The sequence below is a fragment of the Petromyzon marinus genome, chromosome 80 (genome assembly GCF_048934315.1).
Source record: "Petromyzon marinus isolate PM22_M1 ecotype Great Lakes invasive population chromosome 80, UKy_Petmar_22M1.pri1.0, whole genome shotgun sequence".
NCBI lineage: Eukaryota > Metazoa > Chordata > Hyperoartia > Petromyzontiformes > Petromyzontidae > Petromyzon > Petromyzon marinus.
The window spans coordinates 11,439,909-11,467,112 of NC_133746.1; the positions used below are offsets into that span (position 1 = coordinate 11,439,909).

General features: G+C 51.5%; 1 protein-coding gene across 1 annotated transcript; it reads left to right on the forward strand.

Annotated features, from left to right (window-relative positions):
- Nucleotides 1-664: 664 nt before the first annotated feature.
- Nucleotides 665-27,204, forward strand: ECM1 (extracellular matrix protein 1). Its single transcript, XM_076057261.1, has 5 exons — nucleotides 665-1,209; nucleotides 14,618-14,719; nucleotides 17,306-17,538; nucleotides 19,334-19,589; nucleotides 21,722-27,204. Exons 1-5 carry the CDS (start codon nucleotides 1,131-1,133, stop codon nucleotides 21,727-21,729), a joined length of 678 nt encoding a protein of 225 aa, XP_075913376.1. The 5' UTR covers nucleotides 665-1,130; the 3' UTR covers nucleotides 21,730-27,204.

A 27,204-nucleotide genomic window follows, 5' to 3' on the forward strand; every position in this document is an offset into this window, starting at 1 on the left:
CCCGTGGCACCTGGGTCTGCCCCGTGACCTCCTGCCAGCTGGCGTTCGACACTTCACGTGGCCTCAGGGTGCACATAGCCTGGCACAAGCGTCGGGGTGACGTCACCGCCACTTAGTGGTGAATGGCGGTTGTTGTTGTGTGTGAGTGTGTGTGTGTGGGGTGTGTGAGTGTGTGGTGTGTGTGAGTGTGTGGTGTGTGTGAGTGTGTGTATGTGGGGTGTGAGTGGGTGTGAGTGTGTGGTGTGTGTGAGTGTGTGTGTGTGGGGTGTGAGTGGGTGTGAGTGTGTGGTGTGTGTGAGTGTGTGTGAGTGGGTGTGAGTGGGTGTGAGTGTGTGTGTGTGGGGTGAGTGTGTGTGAGTGTGTGGTTTGAGTGTGTGTGAGTGGGTGTGAGTGTGTGTGGTGTGTGTGAGTGTGTGTGTGTGGGGTGTGAGTGTGTGTGTGTGGGGTGAGTGTGTGTGAGTGTGTGGTTTGAGTGTGTGTGAGTGGGGGTGAGTGTGTGTGGTGTGTGTGAGTGTGTGTGGGGTGTGTGTGTGTGGGGTGTGTGTGTGTGGGGTGTGTGTGTGAGTGTGTGAGAGTGTGTGTGAGTGTGTGTGGGTGTGTGTGTGTGAGTGTGTGTGAGTGTGTGTGAGTGGGTGTGTGTGTGTGGTGTGTGTGTGAGTGGGTGTGAGTGTGTGTGGGTTGGGTTTTCCCCCGAGTTGCGGGCTAGGCTGAGTGTGCCGAGTTGAGTTTAAGTTGGGCGGTTACTTGGGGATAGATTCAGTTGAGAGAGACACACAGACAGACACACACAGAGAGAGAGACACACACACAGACACAGAGAGAGACACACACAGATGCACACAGATACACACAGACACACACAGAGACAAAGAGAGACACACATAGAGAGACACACAGCCACAGAGACAAAGAGAGACACACATAGAGAGACACACATAGAGAGACACACAGCCACAGAGACACACACAGAGACACACATAGAGAGACACACATAGAGAGACACACAGCCAAAGAGACACACACAGAGACAAGAGAGACACACACAGAGACAAAGAGAGACACACATAGAGAGACACACATAGAGAGACACACAGCCACAGAGACACACACAGACAGACGGCGAGAGAGCCATGCGTCACACCGTGTGTTGTGTGGTGGTGGTGGTGGTTTGCAGCGTGTGTCTGGGTGGTGCAGCCTCGGAGGAGCAAGGTAGGACACGTGTGTGTGTACACGTGTGTGTGTACACGTGTGTGTGTACACGTGTGTGTGTGTGTACACGTGTGTGTGTACACGTGTGTGTGTGTACACGTGTGTGTGTGTGTACACGTGTGTGTGTACACGTGTGTGTGTGTGTACACGTGTGTGTGTACACGTGTGTGTGTGTACACGTGTGTGTGTGTGTACACGTGTGTGTGTACACGTGTGTGTGTGTGTACACGTGTGTGTGTACACGTGTGTGTGTGTGTACACGTGTGTGTGTACACGTGTGTGTGTGTGTACACGTGTGTGTGTACACGTGTGTGTGTGTACACGTGTGTGTGTACACGTGTGTGGGTGTACACGTGTGTGTGTACAGGTGTGTGTACACGTGTGTGTCTACACGTGTGTGTACACGTGTGTGTGTACACGTGTGTGTGTACACGTGTGTGTGTGCAGGTGTGTGTGTGTACACGTGTGTGTGTGTACACGTGTGTGTGTACACGTGTGTGTGTGTACACGTGTGTGTGTACACGTGTGTGGTGTACACGTGTGTGTACACGTGTGTGTGCAGGTGTGTGTGTGTACACGTGTGTGTGTTTACACGTGTGTGTGTGTGTACACGTGTGTGTACACGTGTGTGTGTACACGTGCGTGTGTACACGTGTGTGTGCAGGTGTATGTGTGTACACGTGTGTATGTACACGTGTGTGTGTACACGTGTGTGTGCAGGTGTGTGTGTGTGCAGATGTGTGTGTACACGTGTGTGTGTACACGTGTGTGTGTGTACGTGTGTGTACACGTGTGTGTGTACATGTGTGTGTGTGTACACGTGTGCGTGTGTGTGTGCAGGTGTGTAGGTGTGTGTGTGTAGGTGTGTATGTGTGCAGGTGTGTGTTTGTGTGCAGGTGTGTGTTAGTGTGTGTGTGCAGGTGTGTGTTTGGGTGTGTGTTTGTGTGCACACGTGTGTGTGTGTGTGTACACGTGTGTGTGTAGGTGTGTGTTGGTGTGTTTGTGTGTGTGTGTTTGTGCGTGTGTTTGTGTGTGTGTAGGTGTGTGTGTGTGTTTGTGCGTGTGTTTGTGTGTGTGTGCAGGTGTGTTTGTGTGCAGGTGTGCGTGTGTGTGGTGGGTGTGTGCAGGTGTTTGTGTGTGTGTGTTTGTGTGTGCGTGTTGGTGTGTGCAGGTGTGTGTGTGTGGAGGTGTGTGTGTGTGCAGGTGTGTGTGTGTGGAGGTGTGTGTGTGCAGATGTTTGTGTGTGTGTGTTTGTGTGCGTGTGTTTGTGTGTGCAGGTGTGTGTGTGTGGAGGTGTGTGTGTGTGCAGGTGTTTGTGTGCGTGCGTTTTTCGGTGCAGGTGTTTGTGTGTTTGTGTGCGTGTGTTTGTGTGTGCAGGTGTGTGTGTGTGTTTGTGTGTGCGTGTGTTTGTGTGTGCAGGTGTGTGTGAGTGCAGGTGTTTGTGTGCGTGTGTTTGTGTGTGCAGGTGTTTGTGTGTTTGTGTGCGTGTGTTTGTGTGTGCAGGTGTTTGTGTGTTTGTGTGCGTGTGTTTGTGTGTGCAGGTGTGTGTGTGTGTGTGCAAGTGTTTGTGTGTGTGTGTTTGTGTGTGTGTGTCTGTGTGTGTGTGGGGAGCGGTGGGTGTAGTGGTTAGCGCTACGCTGCGCTACAACCCCGCCGACCCGAGTTCGATTCCCGCTCACGGCCAGCACCGCCAGTGACGATTATCTGAACCGGTCCTGGGCCTCCCCTAGGTCGACTCAGCCTCAAATGTTTACCTGGTGTCGCGGTAGTGTAGTGAACATCGCCACCGGGGAAACAAAGCCGTGTTAGAGGCTACACGGGGGATCTTTGTCTGTGTATAGGTGCTGCTGCTACTCGCTATTAACAGCACTTGCCCCTACAGCCCTGTTAGAGGCTACACGGGTGATCTTTGTCTGTGTGTAGGCGCTGCTGCTACTCGCTACTAACAGCACTTGCCCCTACAGCCCTGTTAGAAGCTACACGGGGGATCTTTGTCTGTGTATAGGTGCTTGCTACTACTCGCTACCAACAGCACTTGCCCCTACAGCCCTGCTAGAGGCTACACGGGGGATCTTTGTCTGTATATAGGTGCTGCTACTACTCGCTACTGCTAACAGCACTTGCCCCTACATCCGTGTTAGAGGCTACACGGGGGATCTTTGTCTGTGTATACGTGCTGCTGCTACTCGCTACTAACAGCACTTGCCCCTACAGCCCTGTTAGAGGCTACACGGGGGATCTTTGTCTGTGTGTAGGCTCTGCTGCTACTCGCTACTAACAGCACTTGCCCCTACAACCCTGCTAGAGGCTACACGGGGGATCTTTGTCTGTAGGTGCTGCTGCTACTCGCTACTAACAGCACTTGCCCCTGCAGCCATGTTAGAGGCTACACGGGGGATCTTTTTCTGTGTATAGGTGCTGCTGCTACTCGCTACTAACAGCACTTGCCCCTACATCCCTGTTAAAGGCTACACGGGGGATCTTTGTCTTTATGTAGTTGCTGTTGCTACTAACAGCACTTGCCCCTACAGCCCTGTTAGAGGCTACACGGGGGATCTTTGTCTGTGTATAGGTGCTGCTACTCGCTACTTACAGCACTTGCCCCTGCAGCCCTGTTAGAGGCTACACGGGGGATCTTTGTCTTTATGTAGTTGCTGTTGCTACTAACAGCACTTGCCCCTACAGCCGTGTTAGAGGCTACACGGGGGATCTTTGTCTGTGTGTAGGTGCTGCTACTACTCGCTACTGACAGCACTTGCCCCTGCAGCCCTGTTAGAGGCTACACGGGGGATCTTTGTCTGTGTGTAGGTGCTGCTGCTACTCGCTACTAACAGCACTTGCCCCTACAGCCCTGTTAGAGGCTACACGGGGGCTCTTTGTCTGTGTATAGGTGCTTCTGCTACTCGCTACTACCAGCACTTGCCCCTACAGCCCTGCTAGAGGCTACACGGGGGATCTTTGTCTGTGTATAGGTGCTGCTGCTACTCGCTACTAACAGCACTTGCCCCTACAGCCCTGCTAGAGGCTACACGGGGATTTTTGTGTATAAAGTGAGGGAAAACATTATTTGATCCCCTGCTGATTTTGTACGTTTGCCCACTGACAAAGAAATGATCAGTCTATAATTGTAATGGTAGGTTTATTTGAACAGTGAGAGACAGAATAACAACAAAAAATCCAGAAAAACGCATGTCAAAAATGTTATAAATTGATTTACATTAAGTATTTGACCCCCTCTCAATGTGTCTCTATGTATCTCTACGGGTCTCTATGTATCTCTATGGGTCTCTATCTCTGTGGGTCTCTATGTATCTCTATTTATCATTATAGGTATATATAGGTCTCCATGTATCTATATGTATCACTATCTATCTCTAAGGGTCTCTGAGTTTCTATGGGTCTCTATGTATCTCTGTGGGTCTCTGTGGGTCTCTATGTATTACTATAGGTATATATGGGTCTCCATGTATCTATATGGGTTTCTGTGGGTCTCTGAGTTTCTATGGGTCTCTATGTATCTCTGTGGGTCTCTGTGGGTCTCTATGTATTACTATAGGTATATATGGGTCTCCATGTATCTATATGGGTTTCTGTGGGTCTCTGAGTTTCCATGGGTCTCTATGTATCTCTGTGGGTCTCTATGTATTACTATAGGTATATATGGGTCTCCATGTATCTATATGGGTTTCTGTGGGTCTCTGAGTTTCTATGGGTCTCTATGTATCTACAGTGAGGGAAAAATCTTGTCCCTGACATCCTTGGAGAGCTCTTTGGTCTTGGCCATGGTGGAGAGTTTGGAGTCTGATTAATTGATTGCTTCTGTGGACACGTAACAAGCTGAGATTAGGAGCACTCCCTTTAAGAGTGTGCTCCTGATCTCAGCTCGTTAGCTGTATAAAAGACACCTGGGAGCCAGAAATCTTTCTGATTGAGAGGGGGTCAAACACTTATTTCCCTCATTAAAATGCAAATCAATTTATAACATTTTTGACATGCGTTTTTCTGGATTTTGTTGTTGTTATTCTGTCTCTCACTGTTCAAATAAACCTACCATTAAAATTATAGACTGATAATTTCTTTGTCAGTGGGCAAACGTACAAAATCAGCAGGGGATCAAATACTTGTTTGTCCCTCACTGTATGAAGGCTACCGGCACTTCGGCACACGAGGGGGTGGGTGGCCAGCACCACGCCCGGCCGCCTTTGTCTCTCCCCCAGTGCTAGCGATGTTTACTACACACCGCACCAGGTACTCATTTGAGGCTGAGTAGACCTAGGCGAGGCACAGGGACCGGTGCAGATGATCGGGAATCGAACTCGGGTCGCGCTAACCACTGTCCCACCGCTCCCACTAAGTGGCGGTGACGTCACCGCGGCGCTCGTGCCAGGCTGGGTGCACCTAGAGGCAGTCACGTGACGTGTCGAACGCCCGCTGGCAGTAAGTCACAGGGCAGACCCAGCAGGTGCCACGGGTCGACCGACTGAGATGAGTGGCCGATGCACAACCTGTGCCAGGCTAGGTGCACCAGGAGGTCACGGGGCAGACCCAGCAGGTGTCACGGGTCGAACGACTGAGTTGAACGGCCGATGCACCACCTGTGCCAGGCTAGGTGCACCAGGAGGTCACGGGGCAGATCCAGCAGGTGCCACGGGTCGACCGACTGAGATGACTTACCCGATGCACCACCTGTGCCAGGCTAGGTGCACCAGGAGGTCACGGGGCAGACCCAGCAGGTGTCACGGGTCAACCGACTGAGTTGAGTGGCCGATGCACCACCTGTGCCAGGCTAGGTGCACCAGGAGGTCACGGGGCAGACCCAGCAGATGCCACGGGTCGACCGACTGAGTTGAACGGCCGATGCACCACCTGTGCCAGGCTAGGTGCACGTCCTGTGCCCCCTACTGTGCCAACATGCTGTGCTTTAGCCACCCGGCGGAGGCTCCTCTCGTTGTTGTGAGCGTCGCACACTCACACAACAACAACAACAACCGCCATTCGCCACGAAGTGGCAGTGACGTCACCACGACGCTTGTGCCAGGCTATGTGCACCCTGAGGCCACGTGAAGTGTCGAACGCCCGCTGGCAGGAGGTCACGGGGCAGACCCAGGTGCCACGGGTCGACTGACTGAGATGACTGGCTGATGCACCACCTGTGCCCCCTACTGTGCCAACCTGCTGTGCTTTAGCCACCCGGCGCTCCGCTCGTTGTTCTGAGCGTCGCTCCTCCGTCCTCCGTTGTTGTTGGAGGGCGACTGCCTTCAACTGCCCAGTAGCATCCTTCACGAGCCTCCTCCACAGAAGCCGATCTTGACACCGCTGGTACCAGTCATCGGCAAGTCCACTCAGCTCCACGTCCTCCTGTACCACATCACTCCATCTCTTCTCTAGCCCGTGCCGCAGCCGCTTAACCCCCTCAATCCGGCCGAACAAAAGCTGTTTCAGCATGCGGTGGCTGGGCATGCGGGCTACATGACCCAGCCATCGCAGCCTTCCTCGCCGGAGGAGCTCACCGATGGGACCTTGCCCAGATCTTTCAAGGATTTGTGAGCTCCTCACACAATCCAGTCTGGTTAAACCCAGGATGGATCGTAGGCAGGCCAGCCTAAATGTTTCTAACCGGCGAAGATGTTCCATTAGGGGGGTCCACGTTTCGCAAGTGTAGAGAAGGGAGGGAATGACCGTGGCCGAGAAGACCTGAAGCTTAGTGCGGAGTGACAGACCAGGTAGCTTCCACACAGCGTTACGTAACCGATGAAAAGATATTGCCGCTCGACTGATTCGGAGTGAGACCTCTGCTGTTAAACTGGAGCCAGTCATAAGCACACTGCCCAGGTATGGGAAACTCTCCACTCTCTCCACAACTGCCCCATCACCGATTAGGAGTTGTGGGGGTGGAGTGTCCGATGGTACAAAATGCCCAGGCAGGTGCTTAGTTTTGGTGGGGCTGATGGTAAGGCCCCACCTCTTAGTGGCACGCTCCAGTCTCAGCAGCAGCGTCTCCAACTCCTCCTCTGACTGAGCAGCTATTACCAAATCATCAGCATACATAACGTGGTTGACCAATAGGGAGCCATCCCTTGACCGCACCCGGGCATCGATTAGCCTCCCATTATATCTGTACCATATGGAGATTCCCCCGGTACAGCAATTGAAGGCTTCACGAACTACGTGGTCAAAATAGATGTTAAATAATGTGGGAGCCAGAGGACATCCCTGTCGCACCCCAAGGTGTACAGGGAATGGCTCTGACTCCCGGCCACGTAGTTTTACCCGGGCCCGCTCACCATCATGAAGGTCCTTAATGATCGTGAGCAGAGGATCAGGTACTCCAAAAAGCACGAAGAACGACCCAGAGCCCAGGCCTACTGATGGTATCATAGGCCTTGACCAGGTCAATAAAGCAGAGATGTAGGTCTTGTTGGAATTCCCTACACCTCTGCTGTAGCAGACGGACAGAAAATATGGCATCTGTGCAGGACCGCCCTTTCCTGAAATCGCATTGGGGCTCCGCAAGCCTCTCCTCAGCGTGCCTGGCAAGGCGATGCTGAATAATCCTTGCCAGGACCTTTCCCGGCACACTGAGGAGTGAGATGCCCCTGTAGTTGTTACAGTCTGTACGGTCCCCCTTCTTAAAAAGGGGGACCACCAGGGCATCCTTCCAATCCTGCGGAACTCGTCCAGTGGTCCAGACTGTTGTTATGATGTCATATAGGGCAGTCTGTGCACAAACGCCACCCTACTAACACACACACTAACACACACACACTAATAACACACTAATAACACACACTAACACACACTAATAACTCACTAACACACACACTAACACACACTAACACACAGACAATAACACACACACTAACACACACACTAACACACACACTAACACACACTAACACACAGACACTAACACACACACTAACACACACTAACACACAGACACTAACACACACTACTTAACACACACACACACACTAACACACACACTAACACATACACACTAATAACTCACTAACACATGCACACTAACGCACACTAACACCTACACACACTAACACACACTAATAACACACAGACACTAACACACACTAATAACACACTAATAACACACTAATAACACACCTACTAACACACACTAACACATACACACTAACACACACTAACACCTACACACACTAACACACACTAATAACACACAGACACTAACACACACTAATAACACACTAATAACACACTAATAACACACCTACTAACACACACTAACACATACACACTAACACACACTAACACCTACACACACTAACACACACTAATAACACACAGACACTAACACACACTAATAACACACTAATAACACACCTACTAACACACACTAACACATACACACTAACACACACTAACACCTACACACACTAACACACGCTAATAACACACAGACACTAACACACCTACTAACACACTAATAACACACTAATAACACACCTACTAACACACCTACTAACACACACTAACACATGCACACTAACACACACTAACACCTACACACACTAACACACACACTAACACACCTACTAACACACAGTGACAGCTACCGAACGAGCGAGCGAGCTGCATTCCTCCGCGGCTCCAGGAGCCCGCCCGGGCACGCGAAGCCGCCGCCGCTTTAACACCACGGGGACAGCAGCAGCAGTGGTGGTGGGTGGTGGTGGGTGGTGGTGGTGGTGGGTGGTGGTGGTGGGTGGTGGTGGTGGGTGGTGGGTGGTGGGTGGTGGTGGTGATGGTGGGTGATGGTGGGTGGTGTTGGTGGTGGGTGGTGGTGGTGGTGGGTGGGGTTGGTGGTGGTGAGTGGTGGTGGTTGTGGGTGGTTGTGGGTGGTGGTGTGGGTGGTGGTGTGGGTGGTAGTTGTGGGTGGTGGTGGTGGTTGTGGTTGGTGGTGGTAGTTGTGGTTGGTGGTGGTGGTTGTGGTTGGTGGTGGTTGATGGTTGTGGGTCGATTGGGGTGGTGATTAAACTTGTGTAACAATTTTGTTTGTCCCTGGGTAGTAAAGTGTTATTTCCTAATTGCTTATGCCTCTAAAGTACAGAAAGTGTCTTAGAATTATTATTATTCCCCACAAACCTTGCTTGTGTGACCAGAACAGTGATAATTTTAAATTCACCTCTGTTCCGGGACATTCCAGATAGATTAGTATAGTATACAATGCATTGTCCTTGAAACTGATTGGTCCACACCAAGGGACGGCTTTCTTTTGAGCCTCGACCCAATTGGTGCTCGACCAGATGACGCCAAAAGGCGTCACTCTGTCTCCTCCAACATGGAAACACCAAACAGAAATGTTTGGTGTTTGACGCCAAAAGGCGTCATCTGGTCGAGCACCAATTGGGTCGAGGCTCAAAAGAAAGCCGTCCCTTGGTGTGGACCAATCAGTTTCAAGGACAATGCATCATGTATATTATCATAGTGTGTGTGTTTTGTTTGCATTTTGATTGCAGGTATTTGTGGTTAATGAATCCTTGTTAAAAAGGTTTCAGTTTTGTTGCCAGAAATAAGTGGAAACACCCTTATTATTATTATTATTACATTTTGGTACTGGCAAAGGAGGTCTAATGATGTAGATGCTCACCCCGAGCCCTCATTACTTTGATAGCGGCATTGTCTTTGAGCTGTGTAAACGCCTTCTGGCGTCATCTGGTCGAGCACCAATTGGGTCGAGGCTCAAAAGAAAGCCGTCCCTTGGTGTGGACCAATCAGTTTCAAGAACAATGCATTGTGTATATTATCATAGTGTGTGTGTTTTGTTTGCATTATGACCGCAGGTTATTGTGGTTAATGCAGTAAATATGAATCCTTGTTAAAAAGGTCTCAGTTTTGTTCCCAGACAAAAAGGGAAAAACCCCTATTATTATATTGGTTTCAGTTATTGTTGCAGGACAAAAGGCGGGGAAAATTTCCCCTATTATTACATTTTGCTACTGGCAAAGGAGGCCTCATGATGTCAGTGGAGCTTGTTGGACGAAAGTGTGCAGGTCACAGATCAGAGGAAGCCGTCACCAACCTTTTCGCAGCTTCTTCACCCACCAAGATGGGGCTCTGCTTCTGCCACAATGTGACCAGTCCGCTCGAGGCAATCGCAATCGCCTGTAACCGGAACGGGTGGCGCCTCTTCATTGACAGCTTGTCACCCGTGCTCCGTCATGGTAACAAGTACCCGTCCCTTGCCCCTGGCTCACTCGGTGCACCCTCGAAGGGGATCACAACGGCATCGAGACCTTGCTTGGACGCCTCGCGAGTATGGGGAGCACGGCTGGGAGGGTCATCGGAGACTTCAAAATGGCCGCATCCCTGATGGGTCTCCAGGGCGGGTTTCGCCAAGTTCCCCTGCTCGCCTCGCCTTCGGGACAGCGGGGACACCAAGGCGCACTACCCCAGGCGGTACCGGCCACGCTGCGGACCGAAGTTCTCTCTGGGGAGGAGGAACAACGTCAAGCGGGAGCCGCTGGTGGACCCCCGCAAGGTGCTGGTCGGCGGACTTCAAGTTACCTTCAAGACTTCTTCCCGACGCTGTCCGAGGCAAAGGTCAAAGCCGGTGCCTTGGTCGTAGCGCAGATAAAGACGATCCTGGAGTGCAATGAGTTCTCCGAGAAGCTCGCTCGTAAGGAGAGAGCTGCTTTGAACAGCTTCGTCGCAGCGGTTCGTGGCTGCCTGGGCAATCGCAAGTTCGAAAACTGCGTGGCGCCGGTTGTGACCCTGGTGAAGAACTACGGCACAATGGGCTCTAGGATGTCCCTCAAAGTCCACGTCCTTGATGCTCATCTTTATCAAATTCAAGGAGAACACGGGAGCGTACTCGGAGGAGCAAGGCGAGCGCCTCCACCAGGATACGCTGGACTTTGAACGCCGCTACCCAAGGGCAGCGGAACGAGAACACGATGGGAGACTACATTTGGGGGCTGATTCGTGAATGTGATTTTCAGTATAATCGCGAATCTCGAAAAAGCTGCTCGCTTCTCAATATTCTGTCGTCATTTTTGCGTGACTTTAGGATGAATACGTGTTAATTTTGATTCGTACGTTGTTATTTTCTAGCTTTAGGTGAACGGAAAGACACACATTCGCCCGTTTTCTCATTGAAAAGAGGTACAATTCAAAATATCACTGTCCTGGTCACAAAAGCAAAGTTTGTGGGTCATAATAATAGCCGCTTCCTGTACTTTTGAGGCATCAACAATTAGAAAATAACACTTTCTACAGTGTTATGAGCCAAAGGGTGGGGTTTATTGGCAACTGTTGGAACACACGTACATATATATAACTGGGTGTGTGTGTGGGTGTGTGTGTGGGTGTGTGTGGGTGTGTGTGTGGTTGTGTGTGGGTGTGTAGGTGTGTGTATATTTTTATGTCCGTCTGCTACAGCAGAGGTGTAGGGAATTCCAACAAGACCTACATCTCTGCTTTATTGACCTGGTCAAGGCCTATGATACCATCAGTAGGCCTGGGCTCTTGGTTGTTCTTCGTGCTTTCGGAGTCCCTGGCCCTCTGCTCACCATCATTAAGGACCTTCTTGATGGTGAGCGGGCCCGGGTAAAACTACGTGGCCGGGAGTCAGAGCCATTCCCTGTACACCTTGGGGTGCGACAGGGATGTCCTCTGGCTCCCACATTATTTAACATCTATTTCGACCACGTAGTTCGTGAAGCCTTCAATAGCTGTACCGGGGGAATCTCCATTTGGTACAGATGTAATGGTCGATTTGACGCGGACAACTTTCTTGTTTTCTCCGACACCACTTTTATTACAACTCTTCACATTACGTCCGTGACTCCGTCAGTCCTCTTAGCCGCAGCTCGCTCGCGAGCGCTCCACCCGTCTCGCTCACTCCGCTTCCTCCCCTATCCCTCACTGTCACTCTGCGTCGTCCCTGTCTCCCTCCGTCGCTCGATGTCTCTGTCACTCGCTGTCTCTGTCTCACGCTGTATCTCTGTCTCTCTCCCGCTGTCTCTGTCTCTCTCCCGCTGTATCTGTGTCTCTCTCCGTCGCTCGATGTCTCTGTCTCTCGCTGTATCTCTGTCTCTCTCCCGGTGTCTCTGTCTCTCTCTCTGTCTCTCTCTCTGTCTCTCGCTGTATCTCTGTCTCTCGCTGTATCTCTGTCTCATGCTGTCTCTGTCTCTGTCTCACGCTTTGTCTCACGCTGTGTCTCTGCTCATCTCTGCTTCTGCCTCTCTCTCTCTGTCTCTCTCTGCTTGTCTCTGCTTGTCTCTGCTCATCTCTGCTTCTCTCTGTTTGTCTCTGTCTCCGGTGTCTTCGCTCCGGTTCTCCCCGACCTGCTTCGCTCCAGTCCCAGCGACAACTCAACTCCCCTCGTTCTTCCCGTCCCCCCGAATATATCCCCGTTCTCATTACCAGCCAATGGATTAGGCCTCGTGCCACCGACGCCCCGCGTCCCCCTCCCTCCCCCCCGCACCTGTTACTTGCCCCCCTCTATTCCCAGACATCCCGGCGCCACTCCGCCCTTGACAACAACCCCAGCCAATCACAGCCGTACATCGCTCCCCGGCTTAATTGGCCCGTCATTACCGCACAGTTAACCCGCCACCACACCTGGCCGGCCCATTCGTTGAGACCACTGTCCATAACTCGCGCGTCTTTACCATTCCCCCCCCCCCCCCCCTGTATGCGCGTGTTAATCCACTACACACTTATTGATGGGAGGCTGATCGATGCCCGGGTGCGGACAAGGGATGGCTCCCTATTGCTCAAACATGTTAAGTATGCTGATGATTTGGTAATAGCTGCTCAGTCAGAGGAGGAGTTGGAGACGCTGCTGCTGAACCTGGAGCTTGCCACTAAGAGGTGTGGGGCCTTACCATCAGCCCCACCAAAACTAAGCACCTGCCTGGGTATTTTGTACCATCGGACACTCCACCCCCACAACTCCCAATCGGTGATGGGGCAGTTGTGGAGAGAGTGGAGAGTTTCCCATACCTGGGCAGTGTGCTTATGACCGGCTCCAGTTTAACAGCAGAGGTCTCACTCCGAATCAGTCGAGCAGCAATATCTTTTCATCGGTTGCGTAACGCTGTGTGTAAGCTACCTGGTCTGTCGCTCCGCACTAAGCTTCAGGTCTTCTCGGCCACGGTCATTCCCTCCCTTCTCTATGCTTGCAAAACGTGGACCACCCTAATGGAACATCTTCGCCGGTTAGAAACATTTAGTCTGGCCTGCCTACGATCCATCCTGGGTTTAACCAGGCTGGATTGTGTGAGCTCACAAATCCTTGAAAGATCTGGGCAAGGTCCCATCGGTGAGCACCTCCGGCAGGCAAGGCTGCGTTGGCTGGGTCATGTAGCCCGCATGCCCAGCCACCGCATGCCGAAACAGCTTTTGTTCGGCCGGATCGAGGGGGCTAAACGGGCGCGGCACTGGCTAGAGAAGAGATGGAGTGACGTGGTACAGGACTTGCTGATGACTGGTACCAGCGGTGTCAAGATCGGCCTCTGTGGAGGAGGCTCGTGAAGGACGCTACTGGGCAGTTGGAGGCAGTCGCCCTCCAACAACAACGGAGGGCGGAGGAGCGACACTCACAACAACGAGCGGAGCGCCGGGTGGCTAAAGCACAGCAGGTTGGCACAGTAGGGGGCACAGGTGGTGCATCAGCTAGCCATCTCAGTCATCTCAGTCAGTCGACCCGTGGCACCTGGGTCTGCCCAGTGACCTCCTGCCAGCGGGCGTTCGACACTTCACGTGGCCTCACGGTGCACATAGCCTGGCACAAGCGTCGTGGTGACGTCACCGCCACTTAGTGGCGAATGGCGGTTGTTGTTGTTGTTGTGTGTGGGTGTGTGTGGGTGTGTGTAGGTGTGTGTGTGTAGGTGTGTGTGTGGGTGTGTGTGGGTGTGTGTGTGTAGGTGTGTGTGTAGGTGTGTGTGTGTGGGTGTGTGTGGGTGTGTGTGTAGGTGTGTGTGTGTGGGTGTGTGTGGGTGTGTGTGTAGGTGTGTGTGTGTGGGTGTGTGTGTGTGTATGTGTGTGGGTGTGTGGGTGTGTGTGTGTAGGTGTGTGTGTGGGTGTGTGTGTGGGTGTGTGTGGGTGTGTAGGTGTGTGTGTGTGGGTGTGTGTGTGTAGGTGTGTGTGTGTGGGTTTGTGTGTCTCCGTGCTTGTCTCTGTGTCACCATACGTGTCTCCGTGTGTCTCCGTGTGTCTCCGTGCGTGTCTCCGTGCGTGTCTCCGTGCTTGTCTCTTTGTCTCCGTGTCCCCGTGTCCCCGTGTCTCCATGCGTGTTTCCGTGTGTGTCTCCGTGTGTGTCTCTGTGTGTGTAACCGTGCGTGTCTCCGTGTCACCGTGTGTGTCTCCGTGCGTGTCTCCGTGTCCCCGTGTCCCCGTGTCTCCGTGCGTGCCGTTCGTCGCTTTGCAGAGCCCCAGAATCCGTTGCTGACCGTCCAGCAGATTATTGAGGATCCCTTCCCAGGGCTGCCATTCTCGCCACACCTCCACACTCACGAGGGCTGCCTGCAAGGTCAGGAGATGTTGACTACCTCGCCTGGTCTACAGGAGGTCGTGGGTTCAATAATGTCCCTGAGAGATGTTAACTACCTCGTCTGGTCTACAGGAGATCGTGGGTTCAATCATGTCCCTGAGAGATGTTGACTACCTCGCCTGGTATACAGGAGGTCGTGGGTTCAATCATGTCCCTGAGAGATGTTGACTACCTCGCCTGGTCTACAGGAGGTCGTGGGTTCAATCATGTCCCTGAGAGATGTTGACTACCTCGCCTGGTCTACAGGATGTCGTGGGTTCAATCATGTCCCTGAGAGATGTTGACTACCTCGCCTGGTCTACAGGAGGTCGTGGGTTCAATCATGTCCCTGAGAGATGTTGACTACCTCGCCTGGTCTACAGGAGGTCGTGGGTTCGATCCCAACCCCTGTCGCTGTGGTGGCTATGAGATGTTGACTACCTCGCCTGGTATACAGGAGGTCGTGGGGTTCGATCCCGACCCCACGGTTGACTAGGAGATGTTGACTACCTCGCCTGGTCTACAGGAGGTCGTGGGTTCGATCCCGACCGCACGGTTGACTAGGAGATGTTGACTACCTCGCGTGGTCTACAGGAGGTCGTGGGTTCGATCCCAACCCCTGTCGCTGTGGTGGCTATGAGATGTTGACTACCTCGCCTGGTCTAGAGGAGGTCGTGGGGTTCGATCCCGACCCCACGGTTCACTAGGAGATGTTGACTACCTCGCCTGGTATACAGGAGGTTGTGGGTTCGATCCCGACCCCAGGGTTGACTAGGAGATGTTGACTACCTCGCGTGGCCTACAGGAGGTCGTGGGTTCGATCCCGACCCCACGGCTGGCTACGAGATGTTGACTACCTCGCCGGGTCTACAGGAGGTCATGGGTTCGATCCCGACCCCAGGGTTGACTAGGAGATGTTGACTACCTCGCCTGGTCTACAGGAGGTCGTGGGTTCGATCATGTCCCTGAGAGATGTTAACTACCTTGCCTAGTTTACAGGAGGTCGTGGGTTCGATCCCGACCCCACGGTTGACTAGGAGATGTTGACTACCTCGCCTGGTCTACAGGAGGTCGTGGGTTCGATCCCGACCCCACGGCTGGCTACGAGATGTTGACTACCTCGCCTGGTATACAGGAGGTCGTGGGTTCGATCCCAACCCCTCGGTTGACTAGGAGATGTTGACTACCTCGCCTGGTCTACAGGAGGTCGTGGGTTCGATCCCGACCCCTCGGTTGACTAGGAGATGTTGACTACCTCGCCTGGTCTACAGGAGGTCGTGGGTTCGATCCCGACCCCTCGGTTGACTAGGAGATGTTGACTACCTCGCCTGGTCTACAGGAGGTCGTGGGTTCGATCCCGACCGCACGGTTGACTAGGAGATGTTAACTACCTCGCCTGGACTCCAGGAGGTCGTGGGTTCGATCCCGACCCCACGGTTGACTAGGAGATGTTGACTACCTCGCCTGGTCTACAGGAGGTCATGGGTTCAATCCCGACCCCACGGTTGGCTAGGAGATGTTGACTACCTCGCCAGGTCTACAGGAGGTCGTGGGTTCGATCCCAACCCCACGGTTGACCAGGAGATGTTGACTACCTCGCCTGGTCTACAGGAGGTCGTGGGTTTGATCCCGACCCCTGTCGCCGTGGTGGCTAGGAGATGTTAACTACCTCGCCAGGTGTCCAGGAGGTCGTGGGTTCGATCCCGACCCTGACTGATTGGTTCACCACCAGAGACAGCTTTCTCGCGACCCTAGTCTCAAACGGTGTGACACCAGAGGACGCCAAAAGTCGTACGAAAAAACGGGAACAACCTATTCTCGTATTTTGGGACTGGCAAAGGAGGTCCCATTAATTGGTAACTAGTTACAGCGCTGTGTCGGCTGTGTGTTCGAAAGTAAATCCCACCGCTGCGACGTTTACAATTTGAATAGCCCTGCCGTTTCACCAGCAACTCAGCATCATCAGGTGGACAGCCACAGACTATTGGGGCAAGTGCTGTTAGTAGCGAGTAGCAGCAGCACCTATACAAAGACAAAGATCCCCCGTGTAGCCTCTAGCAGGGCTGTAGGGGCAAGTGCTGTTAGTAGCGAGTAGCAGCAGCACCTATACACAGACAAAGATCCCCCGTGTAGCCTCTAACAGGGCTGTAGGGGCAAGTGCTGTGAGTCGCGGGTAGCAGCAGCGCCTATAAAGAGACAAAGATCCCCCGTGTAGCCTCTAACAGGGCTGTAGGGGCAAGTGCTGTTAGTAGCGAGTAGCAACAGCACCTATACAAAGACAAAGATCCCCCGTGTAGCCTCTAACAGGGCTGTAGGGGCAAGTGCTGTTAGCGAGCATCAGCTATGAAGGCTGCCAGACACTGTGGCACACGAGGGGGTCGGTGGCCAGCACCACGTACGCCCGGCCGCCTCTGTCTCCCCCCAGTCACGACGTTTACCACACGCCCGCGCCGGGCACTCACCCGAGGCCTAGTCGACTTAGGGTAGGCCCAGGACCGGTTTCAAATAACCGGGATCATAGCGCCAGTGCGAGCGCCAGCGCCACTACCGCCCCCCTTCTCTCCCCACCTCGCCCACGCCGCCCAGAGCCCCCGCCCTCCGTGCCCGCGGTGGACTTCCCGGCCGGCCGACCGAGCGCGGAGAACCTGGAGAGCGTGTGCCGGGCGGGCCGTGGCCTGAACCTGCGGGCGGGCGTGCGGGCGCCCGCCTCGGGCCACGGGTGGCTCGTGCGCCGCCTCGACTCGCTGCGCCGCCTGGAGCGCGCCCTCGAGCGTTGCTGCGAGCGCGGCCACGGGCAGCTGCGGTGCGCCGGCAAAGCGGTGAGCAACCCGGACGGACCCCCGGCGAGTAACCCGGACGGACCCCCGGCGAGTAACCCGGACGGACCCCCGGCTAGTAACCCGGACGGACCCCCGGCTAGTAACCCGGACGGACCCCCGGCTAGTAACCCGGACGGACCCCCGGCTAGTAACCCGGACGGACCCCCGGCTAGTAACCCGGACGGACCCCCGGCGAGAAACCCGGACGGACCCCTGGCTAGTAACATGGACGGACTCACGGCAAGTAACCCGGACGGACTCCCGGCAAGTAACCCGGACGGACCCCCGGCGAGTAACCCGGACGGACCCCCGGCGAGTAACCCGGACGGACCCCCGGCGAGTAACCCGGACGGACCCCCGGCGAGTAACCCGGACGGACCCCTGGCTAGTAACCCGGACGGACCCCCGGCTAGTAACCCGGACGGATCCCTGGCTAGTAACCCGGACGGACCCCCGGCGAGTAACCCGGACGGACCCCTGGCTAGTAACCCGGACGGACCCCCGGCTAGTAACCCGGACGGACCCCCGGCGAGTAACTCGGACGGATCCCTGGCTAGTAACCCGGACGGACCCCTGGCTAGTAACCCAGACGGACCCCCGGCTAGTAACCCGGACGGACCCCCGGCGAGTAACCCGGATGGACCCCCGGCGAGTAACCCGGACGGACCCCCGGCTAGTAACCCGGACGGACCCCCGGCGAGCATCCCGGAGTAGTTAACCACCGACTGGAGTAGTTAACCACCGACTCCTCTTTACGATGCTAATTGCCTTACACCACATCTGTCGTTGAGATACCACGTCAAAGGCTTGATTCGTTCCGATAGCAATCGAAAGATTATCCCGTTTCTCCAACCCGAACCCAATGTACTTTATAATATACAAGCAATGGATACTATTGGACAAAGGGGCCGTCCATAAATGACGTCACGTGGGGGGGGGGAGGATCAGACATTTGTGACGATGCGTGACGAGGGGGGGGGGGAGGGGGTGTTTGAGAAATGTGACGTCACATCAAAATGCGCAACTTTAAATTAATACATAATTGTTACAACAACACTCCTACAACTTCAGAGTTGCAGCGCCACGTTAAGTACGCAACTACAGTGACGATATTTTGAAGTGATTTGAAGCGTGTTTTATTTTCAAAATGGAAATATGGTTTTGGGGGGGGGGCAGAGCTTTGTGACGTCATACTTGAGGGGGGGGGGTGTCTGACTCTTTGTGACGCCGTGTGACGATGTGGGGGGGGGGGGGGTCAAATCTTCCAGGGTGTCTGGGGGGGGGTTTCTTACCCAGAAAATAATAACCAAAGTTTAAACTAATTTCCTGCCTAAAATATAAAAAAAAAATTCACCAACGTATGAGATGGACTTTTTCCTTATTTTTTGACAATAATGTCTCATAGTTAATTGCTCTGTTTTTACTTTTTTTTTTTTACCATGTCTTCTTTAATTGTATGTCATGGCAGAGATTAGGGATTGATAAAGCACAACCATAACCACAATCATATCAACAGAAATCTACGCATTGATTTATATGAAGACAAGTCCTAGATATTGTGGCCAAGGTTTAGCGAAATAGTTTTTTTTTTTACATAGCATAGCAATTATATATATATTTTTTACAGCAATATATTGGGAGGAGGGGGGGGGGGACATTTTGAGCATATTTGTGCTGGATGTGTCCCCCCAATATACATTATAATCACGGCCTTGGCGTGAACACATCATTCTCTCCATTTCTCCCATCCCATCCCAACCCCACCCACCCCAACCCACGTCACTCCGCGTGCCAGTGGGAGCGCTCCATGGACGCGTTCTGCGCGGAGGAGGCGATGGTGAAGGCCCGGCAGCACCGCTGCTGCGTGGAGCACGCCGCCCGCGTGGCCCCGCGCTACGCCTGCTTCGCGGCCGAAGCCCCCGACCCGGCCTACAGCCTCCGCGGAGCCCACGCGGCCAAGGAAAGCCGCGGCCGACACCGCGGTGCCCGCGATGTCGGCCGCGCAGGCAAACGCGGCCGCTGCCGTGGATGCGGCCGCCGCCTCCGCGGAGGCAAGGACACCGCACGGGGGCCTCGGGCATTGGGAGTGGAACTAACTGGGCACCCGGGACCACTCGACCGTAATTAAACTGGAGGGCTAAGTTTCGATTGAAAGCTTTCGTGACTGCAAGGATTCATCTGCTTTGGTTCTTTCGGTAAAGTCACCACCACCACCACCACGTAGAGTGAGAATAAAAACGCAAGCGGCGTTGTGGCCGAAACGTCGTGAGAATGTTATCGTGTTATTTTATTCTCATTCTACGTGGTGGTGACTTTACTGAAAGAACCAAAGAAGATAGATGGCTGAACCGAAACTAGAAATGACGTAGTACAAATAAAACGTAATAAAATAAAATTCTCACGACGTTTCGGCCACAACACAAGCAGCCTTCCTCGGGTGAAGAAACAGAACTGTCGGGAAGACCGTTCTGCTACTTGTGTTGTGGCCGAAATGTCGTGAGAATTTTATTGTTTTATATTTTTATTATTTTATTGTTTCCCTTCTACGTGGTGACTTTACCGGAAGAACCAAGAAGATGAATCCCTGCAGTCACAAAAGCTTTAAATCGAAAAAAATAAAATAAACTATGAACTAAACTATCAACTAGGCTATAAACTAAGCTATCAACTAAGCTATCAACTAAGCTATCAACTAAGCTATCAACTTAACTATCAACTAAGCTATCAACTTAACTATCAACTAAGCCATCAACTAAGCTATCAACTAAGCTATCAACTAAGCTATCAACTAAGCTATCAACTTAACTATCAACTAAGCTATCAACTTAACTATCAACTAAGCTATCAACTTAACTATCAACTAAGCCATCAACTAAGCTATCAACTAAGCTATCAACTAAGCTACGAACACAACTAAATTTAACTATGAACCCGACAAACAAGGTACTTAAAAAATATTGAAACAATGGACGCAAATAGATACACTAACGAAATTATAAACGCATACTAGAGTCGATAAACCATCAACATTTGTTCCGATAGCATCGAAAGTTACTCCGTTTTTTTCAGGCGAAAAAAATGTATTATGAGACCTCCTTTTGCAGTAGCAAGATATAATAATAGGTTTGTTAACCCTTTTATCTGGCAAACAAAACTGATACCTTTTTACAAGGGATCATGCTTTGCATTAACCACAATACTTGCGGTCAAAATGCAAACAAAAAGACAACATATCTTGATTTAAAGCTTTCGTGACTGCAGGGATTCATATTCTTGGTTCTTTCGGTAAAGTCCCCACCACGTAGAAGGGAAACAATAAAATAATAAAAGTATAAAACAATACAATTCTCACGACGTTTCGACTGCAACACAAGCAATCATCATCAGGTGTGAAAACCACAGCAAGAAAATTTGAAAAAAGTGGTGTTTTTTTTAACGTTAGCACCACGGAGAGCGATGTGGCAGTCATTCAGATGGACGAGTCCATCTGTGTTCGGAAAACAGGAGGGGGGAGACGAAAATAATGGATGCGGTCTGAAAGCCACCGTAAGCGTGAACAATCAATTAAGACCCGAAATGGTTTATCAAATCCTTCCAATGATTGCTAAGCCAGAATCCATCTTCTCGGTTGAAATTGTCTCTGTGTTTGTATATGTGGATAGCCTCATGAACGAATCTCTCATGGTAGCCAGAGGCAACACTGATAATGTATTGGCACTGTACAGTTTTGGTAGGACAGCACTGGATTGACCAGACAGTCTCGTCCCTTCACCTGATGAAGGCCGCTTGTGTTGTGGCCGAAACGTCGTGAGAATATTATTGTTATTTTATTTTATCAATTTATTATTTTATTCTCATTCTACGTGACTTTACCGAAAGAACCAAAGAAGATTGACTTTTTAAACAAGTGTTTTCTCCTACATCAGAGCGCAGGGCCGCATTAAATACGCGCTACAATGACAATAGTTTAAAGCCATTTGAAGCATGTTTTATATTTTTTCTGGGGGGGGGGGGGCAGAGCTTTGTGACGTCATATTTGAGGAGGGGGGGCTGACTTTTGTGACGCCGTGTGACGTCATTTATGTACGGCCCCAAAGATAACAATGACGTCATAAACACGTGGCATTGTCGCAATTCCCGTGCCAGCGTCTCCCCCGTGCGCGTGCCTCTGTCTGTCTTGCAGGTTCTTAAAGTCACGGTGGATGGGGGCATCCTGAGAGGCGCCATAATCATCATCATCAACATCATCATCAACATGATCAATAACATCATTAACATCATCATCAATTAACATCATGATCAACATCATCATCAACATCATTATCATCATCATGATCATCATCAACATCAACATTATCATCGTCAACATCATTAACATCAACATGGTCATCATCATCAACATCATGAATAACATCATTAACATCATCATTAACATCATTAACATCATCAACACCTTTATTATCATCTTCATTATCATTAACATAATTAACGTCATCATCAACGTCGTCATCACCAACGTCATTATCAACATCGTCATCATCAACATCGTCATTATCAACGTCGTCATCATCAACATCGTCATTATCAACGTCGTCATCATCAACATCATCATTATCAACGTCGTCATCATCAACATCGTCATCATCAACATCGTCATCATCAACATCGTCATTATCAACATCGTCATCACCAACGTCATCGCCGGGTTCAGTCTACACACGTAGACATACACACACGTAGACACACACACATGTACACACACGTAGACACACACACGTAGACACACACACGTAGACACCAACACGCAGACACACACACACGTAGACACACACAACAACCGCCATTCGCCACTAAGTGGCAGTGACGTCACCACGACGCTTGTGCCAGGCCATGTGCACCTTGAGGCTACCACGTGAAGTGTCGAACGCCCGCTGGCAGGAGGTCACGGGGCAGACCCAGGTGCTACGGGTCGACTGAGATGGCTGGCTGATGCACCACCTGTGCCCCCTACCGTGCCAACCTGCTGTGCTTTAGGCACCCGGCGCTCCGCTCGTTGTTGTGAGCATCGCTCCTCCACCCTCCGTTGTTGTTGGAGGGCGACTACCTCCAACTGCCCAGTAGCATCCTTCACGAGCCTCCTCCACAGAGACCGATCTTGACACCGCTGGTACCAGTCATCGGCAAGTCCACTCAGCTCCACGTCCTCCTGTACCACATCACTCCATCTCTTCTCTAGCCCGTGCCGCGCCTGTTTAGCCCCCTCGATCCGGCCGAACAAAAGCTATTTCGGTATGCGGTGGCTGGGCATGCGGGCTACATGACCCAGCCATCGCAGCCTTGCCCGCCGGACGAGATCACCGATGGGACCTTGCCCAGATCTTTCAAGGATTTGTGAGCTCCTCACACAATCCAGTCTGGTTAAACCCAGGATGGATCGTAGGCAGGCCAGCCTAAATGTTTCTAACCGGCAAAGATGTTCCATTAGGGGGGTCCACGTTTCGCAAGCGTAGAGAAGGGAGGGAATGACCATGGCCGAGAAGACCTGAAGTTTAGTGTGGAGCGACATACCAGGTAGCTTCCACACAGCATTACGCAACCGATGAGCCCCCGTTTAGCCACTGTGGTGGTCACAGACGCCATGAGAGGAGAGGCCAATCGGAATTGGCCCCTCCCCCCACAGCACTGTCCACGACAGAGTTGCCCGTCCGGCACCGCGAGGAGACACACGCGTAGACACACACACGTAGACCCACACACATGTAGACACACACACACGTAGACACACACACGTAGACACACACACGTAGACACACACACGTAGACACACACACGTAGACACATACACACACGTAGACACACACGGCACACTGCATGGCCACGCATATGATAGTCACTCCGGCGTGCGATCTTCTAGACCAGGGGTGGTGAACGTCCGGCCCGCGAAATCATTGGGTGTCTGGCCCTGCCAAGGCAACCGCAGGCGGGGACTCGAAATTCAATAAATCTAGGAGCAAACCTGGATAAGCAGTTGCGAGTAGCAACATCGTCAATACCAGCTAACATCACCAATACCAGCTAACATCATTAATACCAGCTAACATCGTCAATACCAGCTAACATCACCAATACCAGCTAACATCACCAATACCAGCTAACATCACCAATACCAGCTAACATCGTCAATACCAGCTAACATCACCAATACCGGCTAACATCATCAATACCAGCTAACATCATCAATACCAGCTAACATCACCAATACCAGCTAACATCATCAATACCAGCTAACATCATCAATACCAGCTAACATCGTCAATACCAGCTAACATCATCAATACCAGCTAACATCATCAATACCAGCTAACATCATCAATACCAGCTAACATCACCAATACCAGCTAACATCATTAATACCAGCTAACATCGTCAATACCAGCTAACATCACCAATACCAGCTAACATCACCAATACCAGCTAACATCACCAATACCAGCTAACATCATTAATACCAGCTAACATCATCAATACCAGCTAACATCAATACCAGCTAACATCAATACCAGCTACCATCGTCAATACCAGCTAACATCGTCAATACCAGCTAACATCGTCAATACCAGCTAACATCGTCAATACCAGCTAACATCGTCAATACCAGCTAACATCGTCAATACCAGCTAACATCACCAATACCAGCTAACATCATCAATACCAGCTAACATCATCAATACCAGCTAACATCGTCAATACCAGCTAACATCACCAATACCGGCTAACATCATCAATACCAGCTAACATCAATACCAGCTAACATCAACCAATACCAGCTAACATCGCCAACACCAGCTAACATCAATACCAGCTAACATCGTCAATGCCAGCTAACATCACCAATACCAGCTACCATCGTCAATACCAGCTAACATCGTCAATACCAGCTAACATTACCAATACCAGCTAACATCACCAATACCAGCTAACATCAATACCAGTTAACATCACTAATACCAGCTAACATCATCAATACCAGCTAACATCAATACCAGCTAACATCAATACCAGCTACCATCGTCAATACCAGCTAACATCGTCAATACCAGCTAACATCGTCAATACCAGCTAACATCGTCAATACCAGCTAACATCGTCAATACCAGCTAACATCGTCAATACCAGCTAACATCACCAATACCAGCTAACATCATCAATACCCAGCTAACATCGTCAATACCGGCTAACATCATCGCCATGCCTCGCCAAAGAGAAGCAGTTCCAGCCATCGCATTAGGGGCGAGTTCATTAAATGTTTGACCGAAATATAACGGGCAAATTTTTTACTTGATCATTTTAAATATCCAAATGGCCCTTGGCAGAAAAAAGGTTCCCCACCCCTGCCTCTAGAGCCTCCTCAATGCCATCGCTGACGCGACGCCGCTTTTAGGCTTGCCAGTACCAGTAGGGGCTTAGTTGTCGCGTCAAAGGTCCGTCCACAACATCGCCACCCACCCCCCCTCCCATCCCACCTCTTGTTGTTGTCGCTGGTGTCGGTTATCAAAGCGTCCTCTGGGCCTTTCGGTAAGGTCACAGCAAGATGGGTTGAATGAGAACGTCGGAAGAACCACGGACGTTTCGATCGCGACACACGAACACGATCGTCGTCAGGACGATCGTGTTCGCGTGCCGCGATCGATTACGCTATTTATATTCCAAGGCTCTTTCGGTGAAGTCGCGTAGACAGAAAACAGAATCAATACAAAATAATCTCGATTTGAAGCTTTGCGTGACTGCAGGAATTTGTAATCTTCGGCTCTCTCGGCACCAACGTTACTTTACCGAAAGAAACGAGGAATACAAAATGAAGCCGTTAAAAAATATCACGCAAGCGGTCGTTCCTGATGACGAACGCTTGCGTTGCGATCGAAACGTCGTGATGCTTTTTTTTTAGTCACCTTATTTCTACTTATTTTTTTTTTATCTAGCTACGTAACTTTACCGAAATTACCACAGGGTGTGAATTCCCGGAGTCACGAAAGCTTCAAGTCAAAAAAGTCGTGGCTTTTTGGTTTGTTATTTTCTTTGAAACAATCGACGTTACTTTCCCGAAAGACCCAAAGAATATTAATTCCTGCGGCCACGAAAGTTTCGAGTCAAAAGCTATCAAAAGTGCCCTGGCCAAAAAAATGACCCCAAGACACAATTGAACCTTGCGGCGGGACCCCCGGGTGTCCCGTAAGCCCCCGGCTCTCGCATCAACTGCGTCGCGACGTCATTTTTACGCCTGTTGAAGGCGAGCGGCACGTCGATCTATTCCTCCTCTCGACGAGCTCTGCACGATGCGCTGATCAAAGTTGCAAAGTTTTGTTTGCGACTACGGGACTATTGGCAACGGCGCGACAACGGAATGATCCGCGCCAGGCGGGTACGCAGCATTTACGTGCGCGGTGGGACGGAGTCGCCAAAAATACATAAAGATTACCACTTTGACTTCCTTTCGAGATTTGAAGGTTTCGTGACTGCAAGGATCCATACTCTTTGGTTCTTATTCGGTAAAGTCACGTAGGTAAAAATAAAATAACAAAAAATCACGACGTTTGGGCCACAACACAAGTGGCCTTCATCAGGTGAAGGGACTGGACTGTCCAGAGGACAGCGTTGGAGTGAAGACAGCAAGCCCAGGTCGCGACAACAAGCTTAAAGGACGCAACCTGGGCATGCTGTCTTCACTCCAACGCTGTCCTCTGGACAGTCCAGTCCCTTCACCTGATGAAGGCCACTTGTGTTGTGGCTGAAACGTCGTGATTTTTTATTTTTTTACCTACGTGACTTTACCGAATAGAACCAAAGAGTATTTTGACTTCCGTTGATTCGGAGGTCAAAATTGCCATGAGGTTCATTCAACGGCTATTTGAAAAATAAACTAAGCGTCTCCCATTGGAGGAAAGAGGCCTCCCCGGTGATTGGTCGAGAGGACCGACTCTTAAAAAGGGATTGGAGAATGAGGGGGGTTGAAGCAGGGAAAACACGAAAAGGATCCGTTGAAGGGAAAAGGATGGAGATCGGCATGGGGAAATAGGGTGAGGGGGCATTCCAGAAAGGGGGGCTGAGGGAGATATAAGGGGGAGAGTACGAGGAGTGGGGGATGCTCGGAGGACGATACAAGCTGGGAGACAGGCCAAGAAGCCTCACGTCCCATGGGTGTGTAATCCATAGTTGGGTTCCTTATGGTGCAACTAATGAAACGTGGCTCTTATATTATTGTCGTTGGGAGTCATTACACCTGGTACACCTCCTGGTAGCCAGCACGGGGAGAACACGCAAACTTGTACAGCGGGCGTCAGAATCGAACCCACGACCTCTTGCACAGCAGGCAAGGGAGTTCACATCTCCTAGGCCCCCTTACCTGGAGGAGGGAGCTGTGGATGCAGGGAGCTGTGGATGAAGGAGGGAGCTGTGCATGGAAGGAGGCAGCTGTGGATGAAGGAGGGAGCTGTGGATGGAAGGAGGCAGCTGTGGATGAAGGAGGGAGCTGTGGATGGAAGGAGGCAGCTGTGGATGGAAGGAGGCAGCTGTGGATGAAGGAGGGAGCTGTGGATGGAAGGAGGCAGCTGTGGATGAAGGAGGGAGGCTGTGACGGGAGGGTGGTGGAATAAACGGATCAGAACGCTT